At 39.5% G+C, this 20,626-nt stretch overlaps 1 protein-coding gene across 1 annotated transcript in view; it reads right to left on the bottom strand.

The window, feature by feature from the left end:
- Positions 1-20,626, bottom strand: part of Plce1 (phospholipase C epsilon 1) — a 376,383-nt gene that overhangs the window by 17,138 nt on the left and 338,619 nt on the right. Inside the window, 6 exon segments of the mRNA XM_087184946.1 lie at positions 2,083-2,201; positions 4,611-4,872; positions 9,698-9,861; positions 14,645-14,935; positions 16,030-16,161; positions 20,186-20,303. Of these exon segments, the coding sequence (XP_087041072.1) occupies positions 2,083-2,201; positions 4,611-4,872; positions 9,698-9,861; positions 14,645-14,935; positions 16,030-16,161; positions 20,186-20,303 (1,086 nt within the window).

Raw genomic sequence — 20,626 nt, 5'->3', positions numbered from 1 at the left:
CACCTTGTCACTCTCAAGCATTGGACCTTGTTACCCCCAAAGCAATGGAAGACCAAAGAAAGGTCTCTAGTGAGAAATGACATGATCACATCTAGGTTTTAAATAGATCTGTCTGGGAGGCCCTCAGAGAAGACAAAGGCAGACAATCCCCGAGGAAAGCAGACCAATTAGGAATTACTGTCTTAGACAGGTGAGAATGAATGAGGGGCAAGGTAGAAGGGATGGACAGAGATGAATAGATCTGAAATACACAAATGGGCTAGAATTGTCAGGTTTTAACTGGGGGACATAAGGAGGGAGAAGTCTGAGATGAAGTCCAGTTATCGGCAAGAGTGATGCCGTCCACCTTGACCAAAGGATGCAGTCCCCATGTCCAGGAACCCCAAGGAAGGCATAATGTGATACAATAGAAAAATAAATATTTGGTCTCTGTTCCTGGCTTCTGGCATATAGCGCCTAAGAACTTGGAGTCTCTGGAGTGATAAAAGGATCTAACTAGCCTTGCTTTCTTCTCTGGCCTTCTCTTGCCCCCACCAGTCAACTGCTTGAGATGACCTGTGGCTGAGAAAGTAGAAGTCATGATTAGAACAGTGGAACTTTCAGCACCACTGCCAGACCTGAGGGAGGGACATGGGAGGAGAATGAGCCAATGGTTTAACCAATGGTACCCACATAATGAAACCTTCATAAAACCTGAAATGATGAGATTCAGAGACCTTTGAGTTGGTGAACAGGCAGAAGTTCTGGTAGGGTGGCATAGAGCAGGGAAGCTCTTCCCCTCCCTTGTATCCTTTCTATTTGGCTCTTCCTGAATTGAATCTTTTATAATAACTGATAATAATATAGTACTTTCCTGAGTTCTGTGTCATTCTAGTATATTACTAACCCTAGAGTGTTGAGGGAACCTCTTGAATTTATAGCTCATCAGTCAGAAGTCCTGGTGACAACCTGGGAGTTGAGATTAGCACCTGAAGCAGGGGTAATCTTAAGACAGCTAATGCTAATTCCAGGTGGTTAGTGTCAGAAATGAAATGAACTGAAATGCAGGACACTAAGCTGGTTCTGGAGAGTAGGAGCAATGGTGTTGGAAAAGACATCACCCATTTGGTTTCAGAAGTGGTGTAAGTAAAAACTGTCAACTCATGGCATTTGTGGAATCTTCAGCTCATTGATATTGAGCACAACCAGCCAGGAGCTGGGGATGAAGCCCTACTTTGCCTCTCTGAAACCATCTGATTCCTGCTTTTTGGTAGCAGGAAGCCCTGCCCATTTGCGAAGTCTCTGTACCAGTTGGAGGCCAGATGTCCCCCACCTTGACCAAAGTGTTATTTTCAACCTTGATGGCACACTGGAATCATTTGGGAAACCTACAAAAAGTGGATGCCATGCTGGTTTACTTGGTGTGGTGTGTGCCCTGGTCATGAGGATTTATTTTTAAAGCTCCTCATGTGACACAAAGTTGCAGCCAAAGTTGCTGTGCAGTGTTAAGAGGAAAAGGAGGAAAACTCAAGAAAACAAAGTCAGGAGCAGAGAGAAGTAACTGACTTGTGAGGGCAAGAGAAGATCAGAGAAGAAAGCACGGCTGGTCAGAGGTAGTGGAAGCCGTCCAAGCTAGTGCCACTGCAAGCACAGAACACGTCTTTCCAAAGCTTATTAGGACTATGCTGAAGTATAAGATTGGCCAGACGATTAAACATGTAAAGGTGGAAAGCACTGGACACATTTTCAGATTTATTTTTAAAGAAGAAATATAATGGAATTAACCAGTTAATTAAAACAGTATTAAAAAAATTTTTTTTGACCACCTCAGCATTGGCTTTCATCCACTCTTGCTGCTCATCCTGTATTAGTGGAGTGAATCCTGATTCAGTGGTTCTCAAAATTCATGGGTATGGATATTATGTAGGAGACTAAGGAGTTATATATGTAAAGTGCTTGACAAGTGCCAAGTTCCAGCTATTATTATTACTATTTCCATAGCTACTTAATGACTTTTACTGACCACTTTGCTATACCACAAGAAAGCCCATCTCCAGCATGGCAGTCCCTGCACATATGCTGAGTAAAAGAGAACTTAATTACCAAACAGGCAGGCATGGTAGTGCCAGAGGAATTTTCTTCCATTCTTCTGCTGTTTATGAATAAACTAGAGATTTCCAAGACTTCATTGTGAAGGTTTCGCAGTTGAAGATGTCGATATCCTGGAATAATGAAGAATTGGGAAAGCCTGTTAACCATGTGCTACATATCTCTGCAAAGATACACACTGGAGGTCAGTGAATGATAGGTAGAAATACTACTTTAGGGGCTTTTTTTTTTTTTCACTTTTCTTTTTTGGTACCAGGAATTGAACCTAGGGCCTCGAGCTTGCTGGGCAGGTGCTGCGCCGCTGAGCTAAATCCCCAGCAGAAATAGTACTTTAAAATGGGCAGTGGAGTACCAGAGATGTAGCTCAGTGGTACAGTGCTTGCCTGGCAAGCATGAGGCCCTGAGTTCAATTCCCAGAACAAAACAAACAAACAAACAAAACAAAAACAAGACAAAACAAAAGGGCAGTGGGTGGCAATGGACATATGACCAGCAGGCACCTTTCTACTGGGAGAGTGGTGCTCCCTGAGGATGGTTTTGGGCCACCCAGTGGTAACTCATCCAGTACTGTTTCACTTTAGACTCAGATGGAAAAACAAAAACAAAAACACTCTCAAAAAGTAACAGGAAAACGTGATCATTTTAATACCATTGCATCTACTACTTCTGTTTTACTAGGGGCTAACATTCCATCTTAGAGCAGCTTTAATGGTAAAATATCTCAATAACAGGGGATTGGGTTAAACAAGTCATGGCGTGAATGTGTCAGTATAAGATGGAATATGTGGTCAATAAAAGTGGTAATGTAAAGGAGGGGGTGTAGCTCAGGGGCAGAGTGGTTGCCTAGCTTGTGCAAGGCACTGGGTTTGATCCCCAGCACCAGAAAAACAGTGGCAATGCAGATGGATAACTATTAGTAGGAAAAGTTTCTCACTATATAGATTAGAAAATGAAAATTATTAAGTTGCAAAATAAGATTAGTGGGAAGGTTATTTGTTCAAAACATATCTATATGCTCATGTGCTATTTACATGGTATAAAAATAAAGCCTGCAAAAGATATACACTTAAAGTGATTAGATTGGTGACATAGAAAGATGGATAATTTTTTGAGACAAGGTCTTGCTATAATAGTCCAGGCTGATTTTGAACTTGCTATGTAGCTCAGTTTGGTTTTGAACTCACAATTTTCCTACCTCAGCCTCCTGAGTGCTGGGTTTACAGCTGTGTGCCACTACTCCCAACAAGATGGATAATTTTTTAAAAATTATTTTGCTTCTCTGTCCTTTCTCACATTTCTGTAATATAACTATTATAGGCTGAAATAATAAATGGCCCACCTCCCACTTGCCATTCATATGTTGAAACCCTAAAGCCCAGTATCTCAGATGGTGACTATATTTGAAGATAGGCTCTTTAACAAGGTAATTAAGTTAAAATGAGGTTTTCAGGGTGGGTGGGCCCTAATCCATTGTGACTGATGTCCTTATAGAAGTAGGAAATTAGGACACAGAGAACCCAGATGTGTACACACAGACTAAGCTCATGTGAGGGCATGGTGAGGAGGCCACAACAACTTCTCAAGAGACCAAACCTGCAGACACTGTGATTTCGCCCTTCTAGTCTTCTGAGCCATAAGAAAATATATTTAACCCAGCAAATGAATATAATGATCAGGAGCTATGTGCAGGGTGGAGAAGAGAAACAGGAAATGAACAAAAAGTAGGAAACTATTGGGCATGGTGGCACATGTCTATAATCCCAGCCCAGAGGGAAGCAAAGGCAGGAGGATCAAGAGTTCAAGTCTTTCCTGGTCTATTTAGTGAGACTGTGCCTCAAAATAAAACAAATAGAAAGGACTGGGGATATAACTCAGTGGTAGGGTGCCCCAGGATTACAACCTGTGTACCACGAAAAAAAAAAAAAAGGGAGGAAAGTAACGTGTTTGTGGAGCTCAAAGGATAACAGTTTGAGTGTGGCTGTAGGTGAGGAGATACAAACTTAGAACTTTGGTACTCAGGGTAGGCTAGCATAGTCAGTACCCTTGGGAACTTGTTAGAAAGGCAGAATCTCAGGCCCCGCCCCAGACCTACTGAATCAAGATCTGCTTGTTATTATCAAGAGCCCAAGTAATTCCTATATTCATCAGAGTTCGAAAGTAATGCACAGGCCAGGTGCAGGAAGCCAAACATCCCTGGAGTGCCAAGCAAAGTCCAGCTACAAGCCAAGAGCTCTTACCTTTGCTCAGAATTCTTCATCTTATCCCTGCTCTACACCTAACCCTCAGCTTCCAATCCTGGACTTCTGTCAGGCACTGCCTCCAGCCATCGGTCATTTTTGCCACTGCCACACTCCAACTCTCCTTTCTTTTGGTTTGTTTTTCTTTCTTTACTCCCTGGTTTAAAAATGCCAGGGGTGGGGCTGTGCCTGCCTGGCAAGCTCAAGGTCCTGAGTTTGATCCTCAGTACTGAGAAAAAAAAATGCCAGAAGTACTGTGGGTGTGATTTGGGAATTTCATTTTACCTCGTTTTAAAGCCTTGAGTGGAATTATTCTCTGAGCAGTTACTGCTGAACTGTTGTTTTCCACAACTGCAAAACGAACAAATACAAGATCTTCAAAGTGAACTCGGAACAGAAACTGTTCACTCCACATGGGGTTCAGAGTGTTTCGATGGATAGGCTTTGTGCGGAAATGGCAGCTGTCCAGGGACATGCCCAGCACGTCAACTTCAATGCATGGACTTCCTGTGCTGTTACCAGGGCACACATTTTGGCCAGAGACAATCTGAAGGCAAAAAAAGGATCAAGGTCATGGAAGATAAAAAAGGCAAAGACAACCTCTAGACCTTACTACTTAATCTGCAAAGAACACTGGAACAGACAGGTAAATGATTAATGAAACTGTTAAAAAATAAAGTGATTGGAGAACCTGGAAGGAGGCTCCCCGCCACCATCCCAGGCTCCCAGGGCAGAGAAGCTCAGCTGGTCCCAGCACCTGGAAGGAAGCTCCCTGCCGCCATTCCAGGCTCCTAAGGCAGAGAAGCTCAGCTGGTCCCAGAGCTCGGAAGGAAGCTCCCCTGCTGCCATCCCAGGCTCCCAGGGCAGAGAAAGTGAGCTGGTCCCAGAACCCAGACGGAAGCCCCCCCCCCCGCTGCCATCCCAAGCTCCTAGGGCAGAGAAGGTGAGCCACATGGGCACCAGAAGCACTCCCCCCCCCCCACCATGGAAATGAGAAAACACATAAACAAGCCTCAAAAACAGAGTTCCGGATCACCTACAGCAACCTCAAAGGGAAAAGAGATGGAACAATCTGATACTCAACCACCTGGACTCTCTGAACTGGCAACAAAAGAGGATCTGGGAAAAATGAAATCAGAAATAATTACTCAGATAACAGCAAAGATTGTGCTCATGGTGCAAGACATGATTAATAAATCTAGAGAGGACACAGATAAAAAAATAGAGGATCTGAGGAACATGATGGAATCCCAACAGAAGAAACAAATGGAATCCATAAAACAGATACAAACAGATTTCCAGGAGATTAAAAACTCCATCGAAAGTCTGCACAGCAGAATGAAGGATAGAATTTCACATATAGAAGATAAGATTGCAATTAGTGAGGAGGAAAAGAAAAATTGCTTTAAAATTGTAAGGGAACATGAGAAATCAATCCACCAGCTGCTAGATGATGCAAAGAAGAATAACATAAGACTGATTGGAGTCAATGAAGAAAGAGGAGAGAGTGCAGATGACATAAAAAACTGTTCACAGAAGTGATGGCAGAAAACTTCCCAAGGAGGGGAAAAGAACTTGGCATACAGATGAGTGAGGCATATAGGACTCCAGCTAGCCTTAATAAAAAAAAAAAATCTACACATAGGCATATAATACTTAGAGGATTCCAGAAATCCAACAGAAGAACAAAATTCTACAAGCAGTGAGAGAAAAGAAACAAATTACATACAAAGGAAAGCCCATCAGAATCACAGCAGACTTCTCAATGCAAACCAACAAGGCAAGAAGAGCTTGGAGTGATGTATTTCAAGCCCTAAAGGGAAACAATCTCCAACCCAGATTGATGTACCCTGCAAAACTATCTTTCAAAATTGATGGAGAGGGCCAGGGATTTAGCTCAGTGGTTCCATCACCTGCCTCGCAGGCACAAGGTCCCAAGTTCAATCCCCGGTACCATAAAAAAAAAAAAGAAAAAAACAATTGATGGAGAAATAAGATACTTTCATGATGAAGAGCACCTCAGGAACTTCATGAATACCAAACCGGCACTCCAAAAATTTTTGGACAATACCCTAGGAAAAGACAATGAGGATCACAACCCCAGGAAACCCAGCAGAATGAATCCATTGGGCGTGACAAATTAAACGCAAAGGGGGAGAATCCAACAAAAAGAAAAAGTCATGACAAGGCTTTTAAAACTTTTAACTTCATCTCCCTAATGAGTGTATAATTCAATCTTGATTAGTATTTTTCTGATTCTAGAGTTGCACACCATGCCTTGTGCTATACTGGCTATTTATCATCTTCTTATGTCTACATTTTAATTGGGTTGTCTATTAATGAGCTCTAAGAATTCTTTATATATTCTGCTCATAGGTTATATGCATTGTAAATATGGTCTGTTTAAGGACTACTTTTCATTTTAATGATGTCATTTAAAGTTCTACATTTTGATGGAATCCCATTTATCAATTTTTTTCTTTTATACATCATGTTTTTTGTATCCTAGGTAGTTCTTGCCTACCCTGAATACATAAATATTTTCCCTTATAATTTCTTCTTAAAGTTTTATACTTTTAGGCTTTCATATTTAGGTTCATCGATCCCTTCAAGTCATTTTCATGTATGGAAAAAAAGGGTTGAGGTTAATTTTTTATATACGGATACCAGATGTTCTAGTGCCATTTGCTGAAAACACTATCTCTTCCTTGGCTCTTGAATTGTGTTTATATTCTATAAAATGCTAATGTTAAATAATCTTTGAAAACTCAGTGGACCATATATGTGTGGTTCTATTTCTAGATTCTCTGTTTTATTCCAATGATCTATATGTCTTTCCTTACACCAAAACTGCCTTGATTACTGTAGCTTTAGAAAAAGTCTTAAAATTGGGTGCTAAATGTCTTCCAACACTGTTTTTGTTTTTGTTTTTAACTTTTCTAGGTCCTTTGTACTCCTACATAACTTTTAAATTTCAATATCCAATTCTTCATTTCTAGCAAGTATACACACACCTGAATTTTTATATATGCCTTGTGTTTTCTAATCCTGCTAAATTCAAGTACAAGTTCTAGGGGCTCCTAGAGATTTCTTAGTATTTTCTCTGTAGATGATCATTTCATCTACATATAAAGATTTTGCTTCTGCCGTGCCAATCCTATCCTAGTTGTGTCATTTTATTGCCAGACTATTTTGGTGGGGCCTAAGTTTCAAAGTTTAATGGACAGATAAAGAGTAAGCATATCTGCCCTTCTTCCCCACCTTAAGGAGAAAGCATTGTATCTTCTCCATTCATATAAGCCGTTTTTTGCTGGAAGTATGGAGTACATGTCTTTGATCTGTTGAGAAGGTTCTGTTCTACATCTAGTCTTCTGATAGCTTTTACCATGAACAGCTGTAGGATTTAGTCCAATACTTTTTCTCCAACTAGTGACAGGATCATATGGCTTTTTCCTTTCCTCTGTTAAAATGATGACTTTTGGGGGTGGATCTTCCAATGCTGAACCAACACTGCCATCCCTATAACAAAACCACTTTCTACATCCTGCCAGATCTGACTTCCAATAGTTTGTTTTGTTAAAAAAATTTCTATCTATGTTCATACTTTTTTCTTCTATTATCTTTATCCAGTTTTAGGATTAGCACAATGTTGAGTTCCTAAAATGACGGGAGAAATGTTCCTTCTTTTTTCTGCTTTAATTGTTTGATATAATTTATCAGTTAAAATGTTTATGAGCCTGCTGTTGTCACATAGTAGGTTGGTTTTCAAGCTAGGAATATACTTTCTTTAATAGGTGCTATTCAAATTTTATATTTCCTCCAGAGTTAGTTTCATTAATTTGTCTTCTAAGTTACTTTTTAGAAGTTGTCAAATTTTTTTCAAAAAAGATTTTTGTAATATGCTTTCTATATCCTTTTAAATTCTGTAAAATCTGTGGTAATGTCTCCTAGATCTAAACATTGTAATTTAAAAAATGTATAACTGATATTGTGTAACAGGAAGAAAAGGTCTAAACGAGCAGGGGAATTGGGAGGGGTAGGGGAAGGGAAAAAAGGGAAAGGAAAAAATATGAGAAGAGGTAAACAAAATGGAAACAAGGTCTTTGCAAATAGGGAAGGGTGGAGGGGGTGAAGGGAGGGCAAGGGAAGGGGAAATAAAAATAAGAACCAAGAGATTCATGTAATGGTACAAGATTCCAATGATGAATGTAACTGTATTTTATACCTAAAATGTACCAATAAAGTTAATGGGGGGGGGAAGTGATTGTAATCAGGTAATTATATGGCTGGAATAAAATGAAAAGCCTATTTTGTCAACATCATTCTTTTAATTATAACCTTTCAATTGTCACAATTTCATGTACCTTCAAAACTAAGCAATTGAGGTGAAATTAAATTTGTCACAGAAGTTCAAAGAAAAAAGATGCCATGTAACCATAAAGTTGTTATGGATACTCTGTTTAAAATGTTGGTAGGAATGTATTCTACAACTTCAAAATACTCTTCCTTTAATATTTCTGCAGCAAGTCACATGATATTGTTAAAATTCATAACTCATACCCTTTTGCAAACACATAAAATTATGCTCAACTCTAGCTAAAATGGTCTTGTCTTAGAGAAAGAGAAAAAATCAGTTTGGATGGTTAGAACATCTGTGAATGGGTTAGGGAATTTGGGGTGTCATGAAAGACAGAGAGAGGGACAAGATTTAAGATGGAGAGATGACCTTATCTCTGGCTCTTTGCTATCTGCACCCAGATGTTTTTCTCTGTTAGCTAAGAGGAAGGGAAGGGATGGGGTAGTAGCGTTGAGTGAGGGGCTACCAGGTTTTTGTTTTAAAGGAGAGTATGTGGGGTTTTTATAATGAGTTATTTATAATCTAAAAGGAAAGGGAAAGGCCCTTTAAAGTTTAAACCAGAAGCAGGAAAGATGCCTCAATGCATTTGTATACTCGCCTAAGTTTGATCTTAGAATTTGTTGGAGCTTAAAATGAGCTACACTTGATCTTAGCCAAAAGGCCGAGAAGCGATTAAAATAAGCTGATCTAACAAGAAGCTCAATTGTTATAGAGGGGTACTAATAGTCACAACTCCATGGATTCCTGGGAGGCCAAAGTGCCCATCATTAGTACATCAGGTGAGGTAGGCATCTCATAGGGCCACCTACTGGGCTCTGGCAAACACAGTGCCTGACAGCAGCATACTAACCATAGCTGACATGACAGCTTTTTTTTTTTTTTTTTTTTGGTACCAAAGATTGAACTCAGGTCCTTGTGCTTCCAGGGCAGGAGGCAGAACCACTGAGCTAAATCCCTGGCCCCATGACAGCTTTTTAATGCCTCAGTACATTGTGACAAGAGCGGCTGTACTTACAGTTAAAGAATAGACAGAAGGCTCCAGGTTGTCTAGATCTCTTTCCAGTGGAGAAAACTTCTGATACATGGGACAGTTCTTGTCCCACAGAACTGGTGGCTTCAAAACATAACCACAGCCACCATTTGCCTCAAACATAGCAGCATTTAAATGTAAAGGGAGATCTGCAAAACAAAGAAAGCCAACACTACTTGTTACTTTGTTCCTTAAGTGTCATAAATTTAAAATTGAAAAGAACTTGGCATCTATTTTCCAGAAGCTCAAGAATGAAGAAGAGAGTATCAGCCACTTGTTCCCTGAACTGATGAAGGAGTGCCTATGTGCCAGGTTGTGGTAGGCATCAGAGATACAGCAGGTAACAAGAGAAACAATCTCTGTTCTCTCACAGAACATACAATCTATGGAAATGCCTGGTGTTTCCACTCTAAGCCGGCAAGTAAAAATTTACCACATCCATCATAAAATTCTTATAAAATACCTCATTTTACACTGAATTTTGAAATAATGTCATTTTCTTAACTCCAAACACCAAACCATGTAGACAAGTATAGGGCCAATTCTTGCTATTTTAAAGGAGAGGTAAAACCTTAACTACACAAGAAAATACAGCCAGAAAAACAGCTTTTTCTTGAAATCTCAATTTCAACCCATAAATTACTTTTACCTCTTTTTCTATTGTAGTTAAATATGAAAAAAATCATCATCACATATGATTCACATCATGTGCACAATCCCCTCAATCATAAATTTTAGGAATCCTCACAAAGGCTTTGAGTCTTTTGTGGCCAAATTTTCTTTGGCACAGTTATTTGATGAATGGCTGGATTCTTGCACTGTTTTTGGACTCTTCCACACTTACATGCTTATCTGATGGCTCAAGTCTGTATAAAAGTCCCCAGATGAGCAAAAGGTTTATGAGACACACCTGACACATGTTCCCTCTGATAGATTCCTTCCATGTGCAGAATGAACTTTGCTACCTGGACCAACATCAAGGAAAAGTGTAGTAAGAGCCTTGGAGCAACAAGAAGTTGGCTCCTGCTCTTAAAGTCTTATGTGTAAATTGCTTCCGTGTATTGGAGCTTGGCCAGGATTGTGTGCAGAATTCTTGGGACAAGATGTCTTATATACATAAGAGCTCTGTAGGCCCCAACCTTTCCTTCTCTGGCAAATACATGCACGGCACCCACTTCAGTACTGATGTGATTGATTCACTGAGGCCATGTCCTCTCACCTGCAAGGGCAGAAAATTTGTTCCCTGGCCATTCTGACAGAAAAAGCAGACATGGCTAGGATGGCAAAAAGAGTGAAACGAACTAGCTCACAAGAGGTGGGTAAGTCTGAAGTGGCTATACATAGATTGAGGATCCTTAATCTGAAAATCCGAAATGCTCCAAAATATGAAACTTTTAGAGTGCTGACCTGACACCATACATGGGAAATTCCATGCTTAACCTCATATGGTGGGCTGTGATCACAACACATGAACACTAAAAATATATAAAACTATCCTCAATCTACGTATATTAGGTATATATGAAGCAAATTCTGTGTTTAGATTTGGATCACATCCTCAAGATATCTCATTTTATATATGCAAATATTCCAAAATAAGAGAAAATCTGAGTCTAAAACACTTCTATTTCCAAGCCTTTTGGATAAAGGATACTCAACCTATATTCCTAATAGAGCAATAGTGGCTCATACTTATTGATTATAATTCAGGTTTGTAGCTAGATCTTACTAGTATTGTGTCTATCCTAATAGCTTTCCAAAACTTTAAGACACTTTTCTTAACTAAGATCTCATTTGGTGACCCAATATGTAAAACAGATCCACATGGAGTTGCTTGGTTTGAAATAAGAATGGGACCCCAAATCTAGCTCTTTTACTGTTCCCTGGAAGTGGTCCCAGAACTTCACCTGGGACTATAGTTTGAAAGCCCCTGTTCTAGCCAAGTGAATGAATGTGTAGGAATCAATGTAGAATAAGAGACTATTGCTTTTATGGTCTTCTATTCATTTACTTGTATTGAGTAACACCATTCTCATAATATTTATCCTTATGTTTGGATCCTGGAATAGCATCATAAAAAGCACAACCATTGTTCACCAAAACATAATAAATTTTTTTTTTAAAAAAGAGGCTTTTCTTTTGATGGAGGTTGCATGTTTACATATTTGCAGGTCCTGTGTATGAGGTGGGAATCGTTCTGCCCTAAATGGAAAGAACCAAGAGACTGCTGCCAGTAATAACCAGAGGTTTTCCTACCAGCCCTGGGTCAGTCTCCACAATTGAGAACTGATTTTATTGAGTGTAGACCTGCTATAAGCTGGTTCCAGATCACTTCTGACATTCTTGGAGTTCAGCAGAAAGCTTACAAAGAAATGGCCTAGCTGTGTCCACAGACAACCATTTGGGGCATCAGAGACCCTGACACCCAGGAAATGGCAAGGCAGATGGTCCTTGGCACATATTGGGAGTCTAGAGGCACAGTGGGAGGCATTATGGAAAGCCAAAGCACTCCTAACCTAGGAATTATTTTCAACAATTAAAAAATGGCAATTTCAGTGTTGTTGCTTATCTGTCGACTTGACTTTGCAATGCACAAAACAGTAAGTACCTGGAAGAGCTTTGGACCAAAAATCAAGAACCACAGGTTCAGATTGCAGTCGGGCTGACAGGGACATACTGCTTTGGCTCATGGCAGCATGCATTTATTGTGCATCTGCTATGTGCAAGATATTGCACAGGCTCTAACCCTAATTTACAGAAATGACTATTTTTACAGATGGCCACCCTGATGCTATATGTAAGGGGAGAAGTTTAATCGAGGCTTGCTGCATTGAGTCAATAGGTTAGATGACAGCTCTCCTCCCTCAGTTGGAAGACTGTGCAGAAGAGCTTGAGGATGAACCACATAACATAGACATCTGCTTCTGGCTTGATTCTGACAGGTGCAAAGCCTTCAGGTGTGAGTGCAGGGCCAGCTGCACTTCATTCAGCACATACTGCCAAACTGTGGGGTGACCCAAGAAATGGCAACTCTTTGCATTCCCCTCAGCTGGTGCTCCCTGTGCCATTAGTGGAGCCAGTGTGTCTGCATCAGTTTTGGCACTTCAGGACAAAAGGCACATCCAAAACCAAATGCACTTCCATTTCCTTGAGAAAAACATTCTGCTCATTATTTCAGTGTACTTAAAATATTTTAGTATTATAATAACCGAGGGCACCAGTGAACACAGGGCTACAGGCTGGGCCAGGGATGCGAACCCACAAGCCACTCACAAAGATTAAAAAAGAAATGGAAAATAAAATTTTTACAACTTTGAAAGTGTTCCACCGTTATTTCCATTTGTGGATCCAAATCACACTGTTTTCATAACTTATCAAACACACTTAAGGTTATTTGTGGAATGCTTTCTATGTGCCAGGTGCTATGGTAAGTATCACCTGCATCATCTTAGGTAATTTCAATGGAAAAAGTAAATACAATAGGGGCAAGAAAAACCATGACTGATATCTCTGTGTCTTTGGGATCTGCCACATGTGGGTAGTGATACCAGATGTCTAGCTAGTCCCAGAGCTGTGATTTGACCTTTGCTGGTGATGAGGCTCTGCTGTGCTCTTTTGGTTCAGAATGGTTAGTTAGGTTCGGATTCAGTTCATGTGAAAGGAATGATAAGGGCTGCCATTGCTCAGCTGTTCAAAGGGAAGACTGGTTTGTTGAATGAGCTTCTAGGAAACACTTCTCATCACCTCTTTCCTCACCTTCTGTAACTGCCACCCTCTTTCATAACCAAGTGGGCACAAAATGCTTTATTCTTCAAGTTCTCAGAGGTCTTGAATTTATTATTACAAGTCATTCAGCAACCTTGAACAAATTAACTACTTTGCTGTGTCTTGCTCATCTGAGAAGTAAGGATCATAAGGTACTACTTCTTAGGGTGGTTAAGATTAAAAGGATAATAGGAGTCAAACACTCACCATAGTGTCTGGCCCATATGAGCATGTAATAAGTGGAAACTTTTACTTTGGAGTTTTAGGACTCATGTCAGTCTCACCGACAGCAGAGAAACAGGAATATCACTCTCCCTATTCATTCAATTCATGTACTTGTTTTCCTTTTATTAGCTCCCCGTAGATAACTGACTGGTATTCTCCATCTTGATTTCAAAGGAATGAAAAGAAGCTAAAATGGTTTTAATTTGCACAGTGTTTAGAGAGACACTACTGGTTTTTGTTTTGTTTTGCGATACCCAGGGCCATACACAGGCTATGCAAGCACTCTACCACTGAGCTACATTCCTTGAAAGTATTATTTTCTTTTGTCCTTTTTTTGGGGACATGGACTATGTATGTTGCCCAGGCCGGCCTTGAACTGAGTTCAAGTGGTCCTTGCTTCAGCCTTTGTACTGCCTATAACTATAGATGCACATCACCATGCCTGGCAAGAACAATTAGAAATAGAAATAGAAAGACAAGTTCAGTAAGCAATGCTAGGAAATCCTTGTCTCAAAAGATCTTTAAAATCAAACTAGATATGACTCTGTGAAAAGGAGTCTATGTTTAAAAAAAAGCTTTAAAAAGGGGGCATGACTCCCCCTCTTTTTTGGTACCGGGGATCTCCCCTTTTAAAGATACCTCTTCATTGTTCTTCTCTATCACCTTAACTCCAAAACATCATGGGGAAAAGGTCAGTATCAAATTCACTTTTTTTTTTTGGTACCTGGGATCGAACTCAGGACCTTGCACTTGTAGGACAGGCAGTGGAACCACTGAGCTAAATCCCTGGCCCTCAAATTTACTTTTGTTTTCTATTCTCTGTATTCTGCTCTCACATGTTGTGTCCCAGTCTGGAGTTTTGCCCCTTTGAAAAGTGCTTGTTGAACCACATTTCTGAAATATGAGATACAAAAGAGCAAGATGAGGATGCAGGTCCATTACCGTCTGTCTGGTAGTTGAGTGCCACGAGTTGTATGCCATGGAGCCAGAATATGAGGGGGTTAGGGTTAGATGAGTCAATGCGGGTGGCAGCCGGGTAAGTCCTCAGCAGCTGACAGGTGGTGTGCTGGATCAGTTTCTGAGAATACCTGCGACACAGACGTTTGGCGGCATTTTCATTCAGCGATGAGATATGATAGCATTTGGGAGTTCTAATGATAGCGCTGAGGGACGTGGTTGGGTTGAGGGGGGAAGATGATTCCTCCCATGTCTGTCGAATTCCTTCATAGGAACCTAAACTCCGCAAAAGATCAGCCTCAGATTAGTGTAGAAAACTTTAAATATTTTAGAAAAATAAACACAAATGACATCTCATAAACAGTCATAACACATAAGTACATCAGAATACATCTTGCATTTTACTTCTGAGTTACTTTATTACCTTGAAAAAACATGGTGGTTACTGAGCTTTCAAACGAGGGTAACAGGCTGGGGGTATAGCTGAGTGGTAGAGAGTGTGGTTGGCGTGAGCAAGGCCCTGGGTTCAATCCCCAGGACCCCAATTAAAATACAATAAAGTAAAAGGAGGGGAGCAGGACAAATTTAAATTAAAAGCCTGGAAGTCCTTTCCCTCAGTATCTCATCTGCACTGTGGGTGTATTTGTGCAAATACACAATAATATATATACAAGGATATAAAACCTACACACACACACACACACACACACACGCACCCCACAGGAAGCAACCAGAATCTATCAGTGACAAGGTGATTAAATAAATTACAATATATTCACAATGGACTATCACACAGGCATTAAAGATAGTAAGATAAATGTATAGAAGGTTATGTGAAAATTTACAGTAAGTATAAAAATTATACAAGTATGCTCAGTTATATCACATTTGGATTGTCTTAAAAAGGATCTTGTTTTTCTTGAACAAAACACAGTAAACTTAACAGTAGTTACCTCTGGGAAGTAGAATCAATACACTGAGTGGAAAAGAATTTTAATAATAGTCTGTATTATTTGAGCTTTTAACTGTGAGAATTTATTACTTTCACAATAAAAAGTAATTAGAAATAAAATGGATGTATCTTCTGGGTAGGAATGCAGTTCAAGAACCACTAGAATGTTCTAAGGTGCTTCCAATTTTTACTTTTGAGGCAAATGATGCTAGAATATCTTTAGTTAAATGTTATTTTTAGTGAGTTAAAAGTATAAATTAGCAGTTACAAATATTTATGCCACACTTAGACAATATGAACATTCATGCATGAAAATAAAAAAGACTTTACAAATTTAAAGGAGGTGCTGAGGCAGCAAAATATCTGAATCATTCGGCATGCAGGATCAACCAAAGATATTGTAAGAAGGTGACTTTACTTTTTCCAGATGTTTTGTTAAATGATGCTGTCTCCCCTGTGCTCATTCTGCCCGGATTGTTGCCAAAAATGGACTTCCTGCTTTTCCTTTCTTTTCCTCTGCTACAGCCAGATGCATTTAGAGTTGACAGGCCTGTTCCCATAAAATGAAAATAAATAAGCAAAAAACTACAGGCAAGGGAGCTCAACATTTTCCATCCCTGTTAATGTTTATTTTGAAGTACTACTATTCCCTTGCAACCAAGCTCAGAAGTATAAATGCTAGCCTCTTTAGCACTGTTAATAATAGTACTGTAGGAAAGTATAGCCAAGTTTTTATCTTGGTAGGTAAATGCAACAAGAATTACATGCTTATTTCAGAATAATTACAAAATCCCTCCCCCATACCCATAGTTGATTGTACATCTGAAAGATTTTGAAAAACTGTATGAAAAGAAAGTGTTGCAAAAAAGGGAGAAAGTGTTGCAGTCAATATTTAGTTACCAGAGGCTAATTATTCAATTTTGAGAGATGAAAGAATGGCTATAAACCCAAGCTTTAGCATCACATTGCTGAGGTTCAATTCCTTCTGGTATGAGCCCAGTCTTAATATTGTACTTTCTCTGTCCTTCAGTTCCTAGTTATCTACAGAATGGGTGTGATTATAGGAATTCACTCATAAGGTTAGTCTGAGCATTCAACGGGAAATATATTAAGATGAGAATGAAGTTTCATGGCTTCTCTTTCTCACTTCTGGTCCAAGAACTCCCTGGATCCATCAGCCTGGCATAGTGCCTGGTGCATAGAGGATCTTAGTACATATTTGTTGGATGAGAAAATGAAGCACACCACACAGACCTGGCTCCAGTGTAAGAAGAGTGATTTAAAGACTCCAGTGAAGCCAGAGTTGCCTCCAAACCATTCCCATTGTCTGTAATTGTACTGTTGGAGAGTAATTCCTTAATTTGAAGCAGGAATAAGAGGTTTTCTGTAAGATGAAAATATACTTTCCAAACACATCATCACAGAAGACAGGATAGAGTAGTTTTGAAGAGCATAGATGTTAGGATGAAAAAAATTGAGGCTCAGAGAGGGACTCTGCCTTGGATAAAGTCACAGAGAATAGGTAGCACAGAGTTCAGGCCTCTGATCAGTTATCTTGGCCAATGATCTTGTCACCATCTATTATTTCTCTTGGCTGTACTCTTAATTGGGGAATAGTTCGAGACACAGGGGTGCCCAAACACATGCCTATAACTGCAAGGAGTTACAAAAGAGGAGACCTCATACGGGTTGAAGAGTTTCGGATAGTTCACAGGGACCCTGGGCCTTGGAGTGTGGACAGTGGCAAAGGGAGAAGAGCCAGGTTGAGTAGACTGAGAAAAAGCCCAGCAGGGGGAAAGACCATGATGTATGTAGGTGCCTGATAAGAATAAGGGATACAGGGGAGCTCACTGGGAAGTATCCAGAAACTATGTAGGTGGGGTACTATGATAAAATACCATGTCATTTTTTATATTAGAATTAGAAAAAACCAGAAAGATATAAGTACTACATATACTATACATATAAATAATACATATACTACACATACTTGAAAACCAAATGCTATCAGATAGGAGATAATACATGTAGAAAAACAGCTACTTCCTTGGCCATAAGTAAAAACAGACAATGCAGTGAGAAGAACACAGCACTGAGAACTGAGACACCTGCCTTCTGGCTCTTGCCCTGCCACTGAACAGGTTTATAATCATTGAGGAAGCCACTTTTCTTCCATGGGCCTTGGGCCACAGGATTTTTGGGTGCCTTGCTGCTCTGCAGGTGTTTCACATGTTTCTTGAGAAGGGGATTGGGATGGTGAAAGGTAAGACACATTGAGACTGATAATGTAACTTAACTTATCAAACTTAAAAACAATAGAGTAACAAAATCAACATAGTATGGTATTTTCCTCATGTATATCAAAATTATGGTAACAATAAATGTTTAGGAAGTATTATAACAGTGATTCCAGCAACACACTTATAAAAATATGTGTTATATAAACACATTTAAGCAACATACTTGGAATTTTAAAAATAAGCCAAACAACCACATGCTTACCTGTGCTTCAAGTCAGAAGCTAGACCAAATGACTTCTTGAACCTTCCACAATTCTCTAATGGTATAGAGACCTAACTGACTTCACATATCTATGGTTCCTAATTACTCAGTTCTCAAGAACTGACAAAGCCAGTGGAATGGTTTGTATATATGTACTGTCACCTGCATTTATACAGAATAAGAGACGCAGTGTGACTCTTGAACAGTGTGGCCCTTACACTTGACCTCAACACAGAGAATATGCCAGCCATGATGCTCTTGACAGGTAAAGGATTTCCTTCCACCATAAACATAGTTTCACTGTGTGCAAATATGATTATAATGTACTTATGTGACATAACGACATGCTCAGTAAAACCACATGTAATTGCTAGCTTCTTGCATTTCTTTGAAATCTTTGTTGCTACTTGTATGCTCATCTCTTCAACAGCATTTGCTAGCAGAGAAGCAGTAGTAGCTGCCAAAAGTTTAAAAACAGTTGCTGTTTGAAAACCTAAAATTAAGAAAATTTTAATGTATGATTTTTTTCCTCCGTGGTGTGTGTGAAAAGGCCACTTAGTAGTGGCCTTTAAATTTGAGGTAATTTTAAAATTACTTCAACACCTCTGTCCCATTGGCCAGGAACAATATGAAAACAGGTGGTTAAGCTAAGCTCTAGAAGCCAGGATCTGAGTTAAGACCATCTTGAAAAGATGAGGGCTGGCATTTTAACTCCCCTCTCCAGGCCAAGTACACATATCCTATTTCATCTTCAGATGGATCCTCCAACCCCAGCTTTTTCTTGTCCTCAGATACCTTGTAGAAGATAATTCTTTTTCTTGGTGTAAGAAAATAACTTTTTCTGACTTCCATATATTTATAGGCTTTCTTGACTTTTCTACCTCTTGGTCTCCCATTTGTGGGATACATAATTGGGTGAGCTCACAAATAACATATCCTACCAGGAAAGGCAGCATTGTGTGCAAGTCAAGCAGGACTTTGGAGGTAGACAGGCTTCAGAATCATAGATCTACCATTTACTAAATGAAATGAACACTCTTTTGAAGAAGTGGCTCATCACCATAAGTTCACTGTACTTTTAGAAATGGCCAATTGGGAAAATGTCCTCCCCTACCACAACACCATCCTTGGTCCTTGTGGTTTGGGTGGAGCCTCAGGGATGGAGCACATGTGACTTAGGCCCCAGAGTGATCAGACCAGCACATCCCCTTAACTGCAGTGATTGCTTAAGGTTTAGGTGAAGAACCCAATGAGAAAAAATAAAACTGCCGGAAGTTCTGAAGAAACTGTTACATCAAAGCTGAGTCTAGAAGTATGAAGTGTTTGCCTGCTACAGCTATCTTGCAACCACATAGGGAATAAAGCCAACAAAGTGGCTGTAGAGTGACACACAAGCAGAGAAAAAGCATGTAATCTGGGTTAGGCTTCAACCAAAACTTGCATATCATCATTCTACATTGTTCCATACATGAGTCAATAAATTTTCTTCTTCGCTTAAGCCAATATTTGCACCTGTCAAACAAGAATCTTAACTGATGCGTTCTGAAACCTCAGGCAAATTACTTTATCTCAGATTTTGTTTGACTTAAAAATGAGGATAATATCATCAACCTCACAGAATTATTATGAATAGTCAAAGATGTCTATATAAAATACTTAGCATAGGGCCGGGGATTTAGCTCAGTGGCTCTGGTGCCTGCCTCGCAAGTGCAAGGTTCCAAGGTTAATCTCCAGTACCAAAAAAACCACAAAACTTAGCATAAAACCTGGTACTTAAGTGTTTAATACATTTCAATTGTTATATGTTAAAAATATTATTATTAAATTTTATGGAAAAATATTGTTTGGTCTGCAAAATGAACTTTTATGGTATTTTTCCTCATGTGCATCAAAGAAAATTATAATAGACATTATGGTCATTATTTGTTTACAAGCAAATTAGAAGACATTATAACCATTATTTTGACCACACCATTTAGTTGTTTTGGAGTGTTCACAATTCCCAATTAGATAAATAGAAAACGTTTATCACTTGGTATCTTTAAACGTTATAATAACATGTCTACTTTTACCTGGAAATTTTACTGCTTGGCAATAGATGACAAGGTCAGAAAGCTCTGGTGCAATCTGTCTGCTTTCTTTTTTATTCTGAGGAAGATAAAATTCTTCGCCCAGTTCCATGTCATAAACCTATTATGGGAAAATGATACAATTTTACGTCGAAGGTATATGTGGCTCAGTTTTGAATCTCCAAAGGTCTTTACCTGTACTTCTCTGGTGTCACCAGTGTGCTTTTCCTCGCTCAGTATTTATCCACATTCATGTCCTAACAACTTCCTGAAGTAAAAGCTTTCTGAGGGCAAGGGACTAATCTAATTCATCCTTTATGTCCCTCATCATGTCCCATAGCCCTAGCCCACTACATACAGAATGGTTTTTCTACTCTGTGTCATTCTTCTGATAACATGTCACAATGTGGCCCCCATTTATCTGTAAAGGGATTGTCCCAAATG

The sequence above is a fragment of the Heterocephalus glaber genome, unplaced genomic scaffold (genome assembly GCF_053883595.1).
Source record: "Heterocephalus glaber isolate CG9 unplaced genomic scaffold, H.glaber_assembly_v1.0 deba00001497, whole genome shotgun sequence".
Taxonomy (NCBI): domain Eukaryota; kingdom Metazoa; phylum Chordata; class Mammalia; order Rodentia; family Bathyergidae; genus Heterocephalus; species Heterocephalus glaber.
This window is presented reverse-complemented; position numbering and strand designations above follow the sequence as displayed.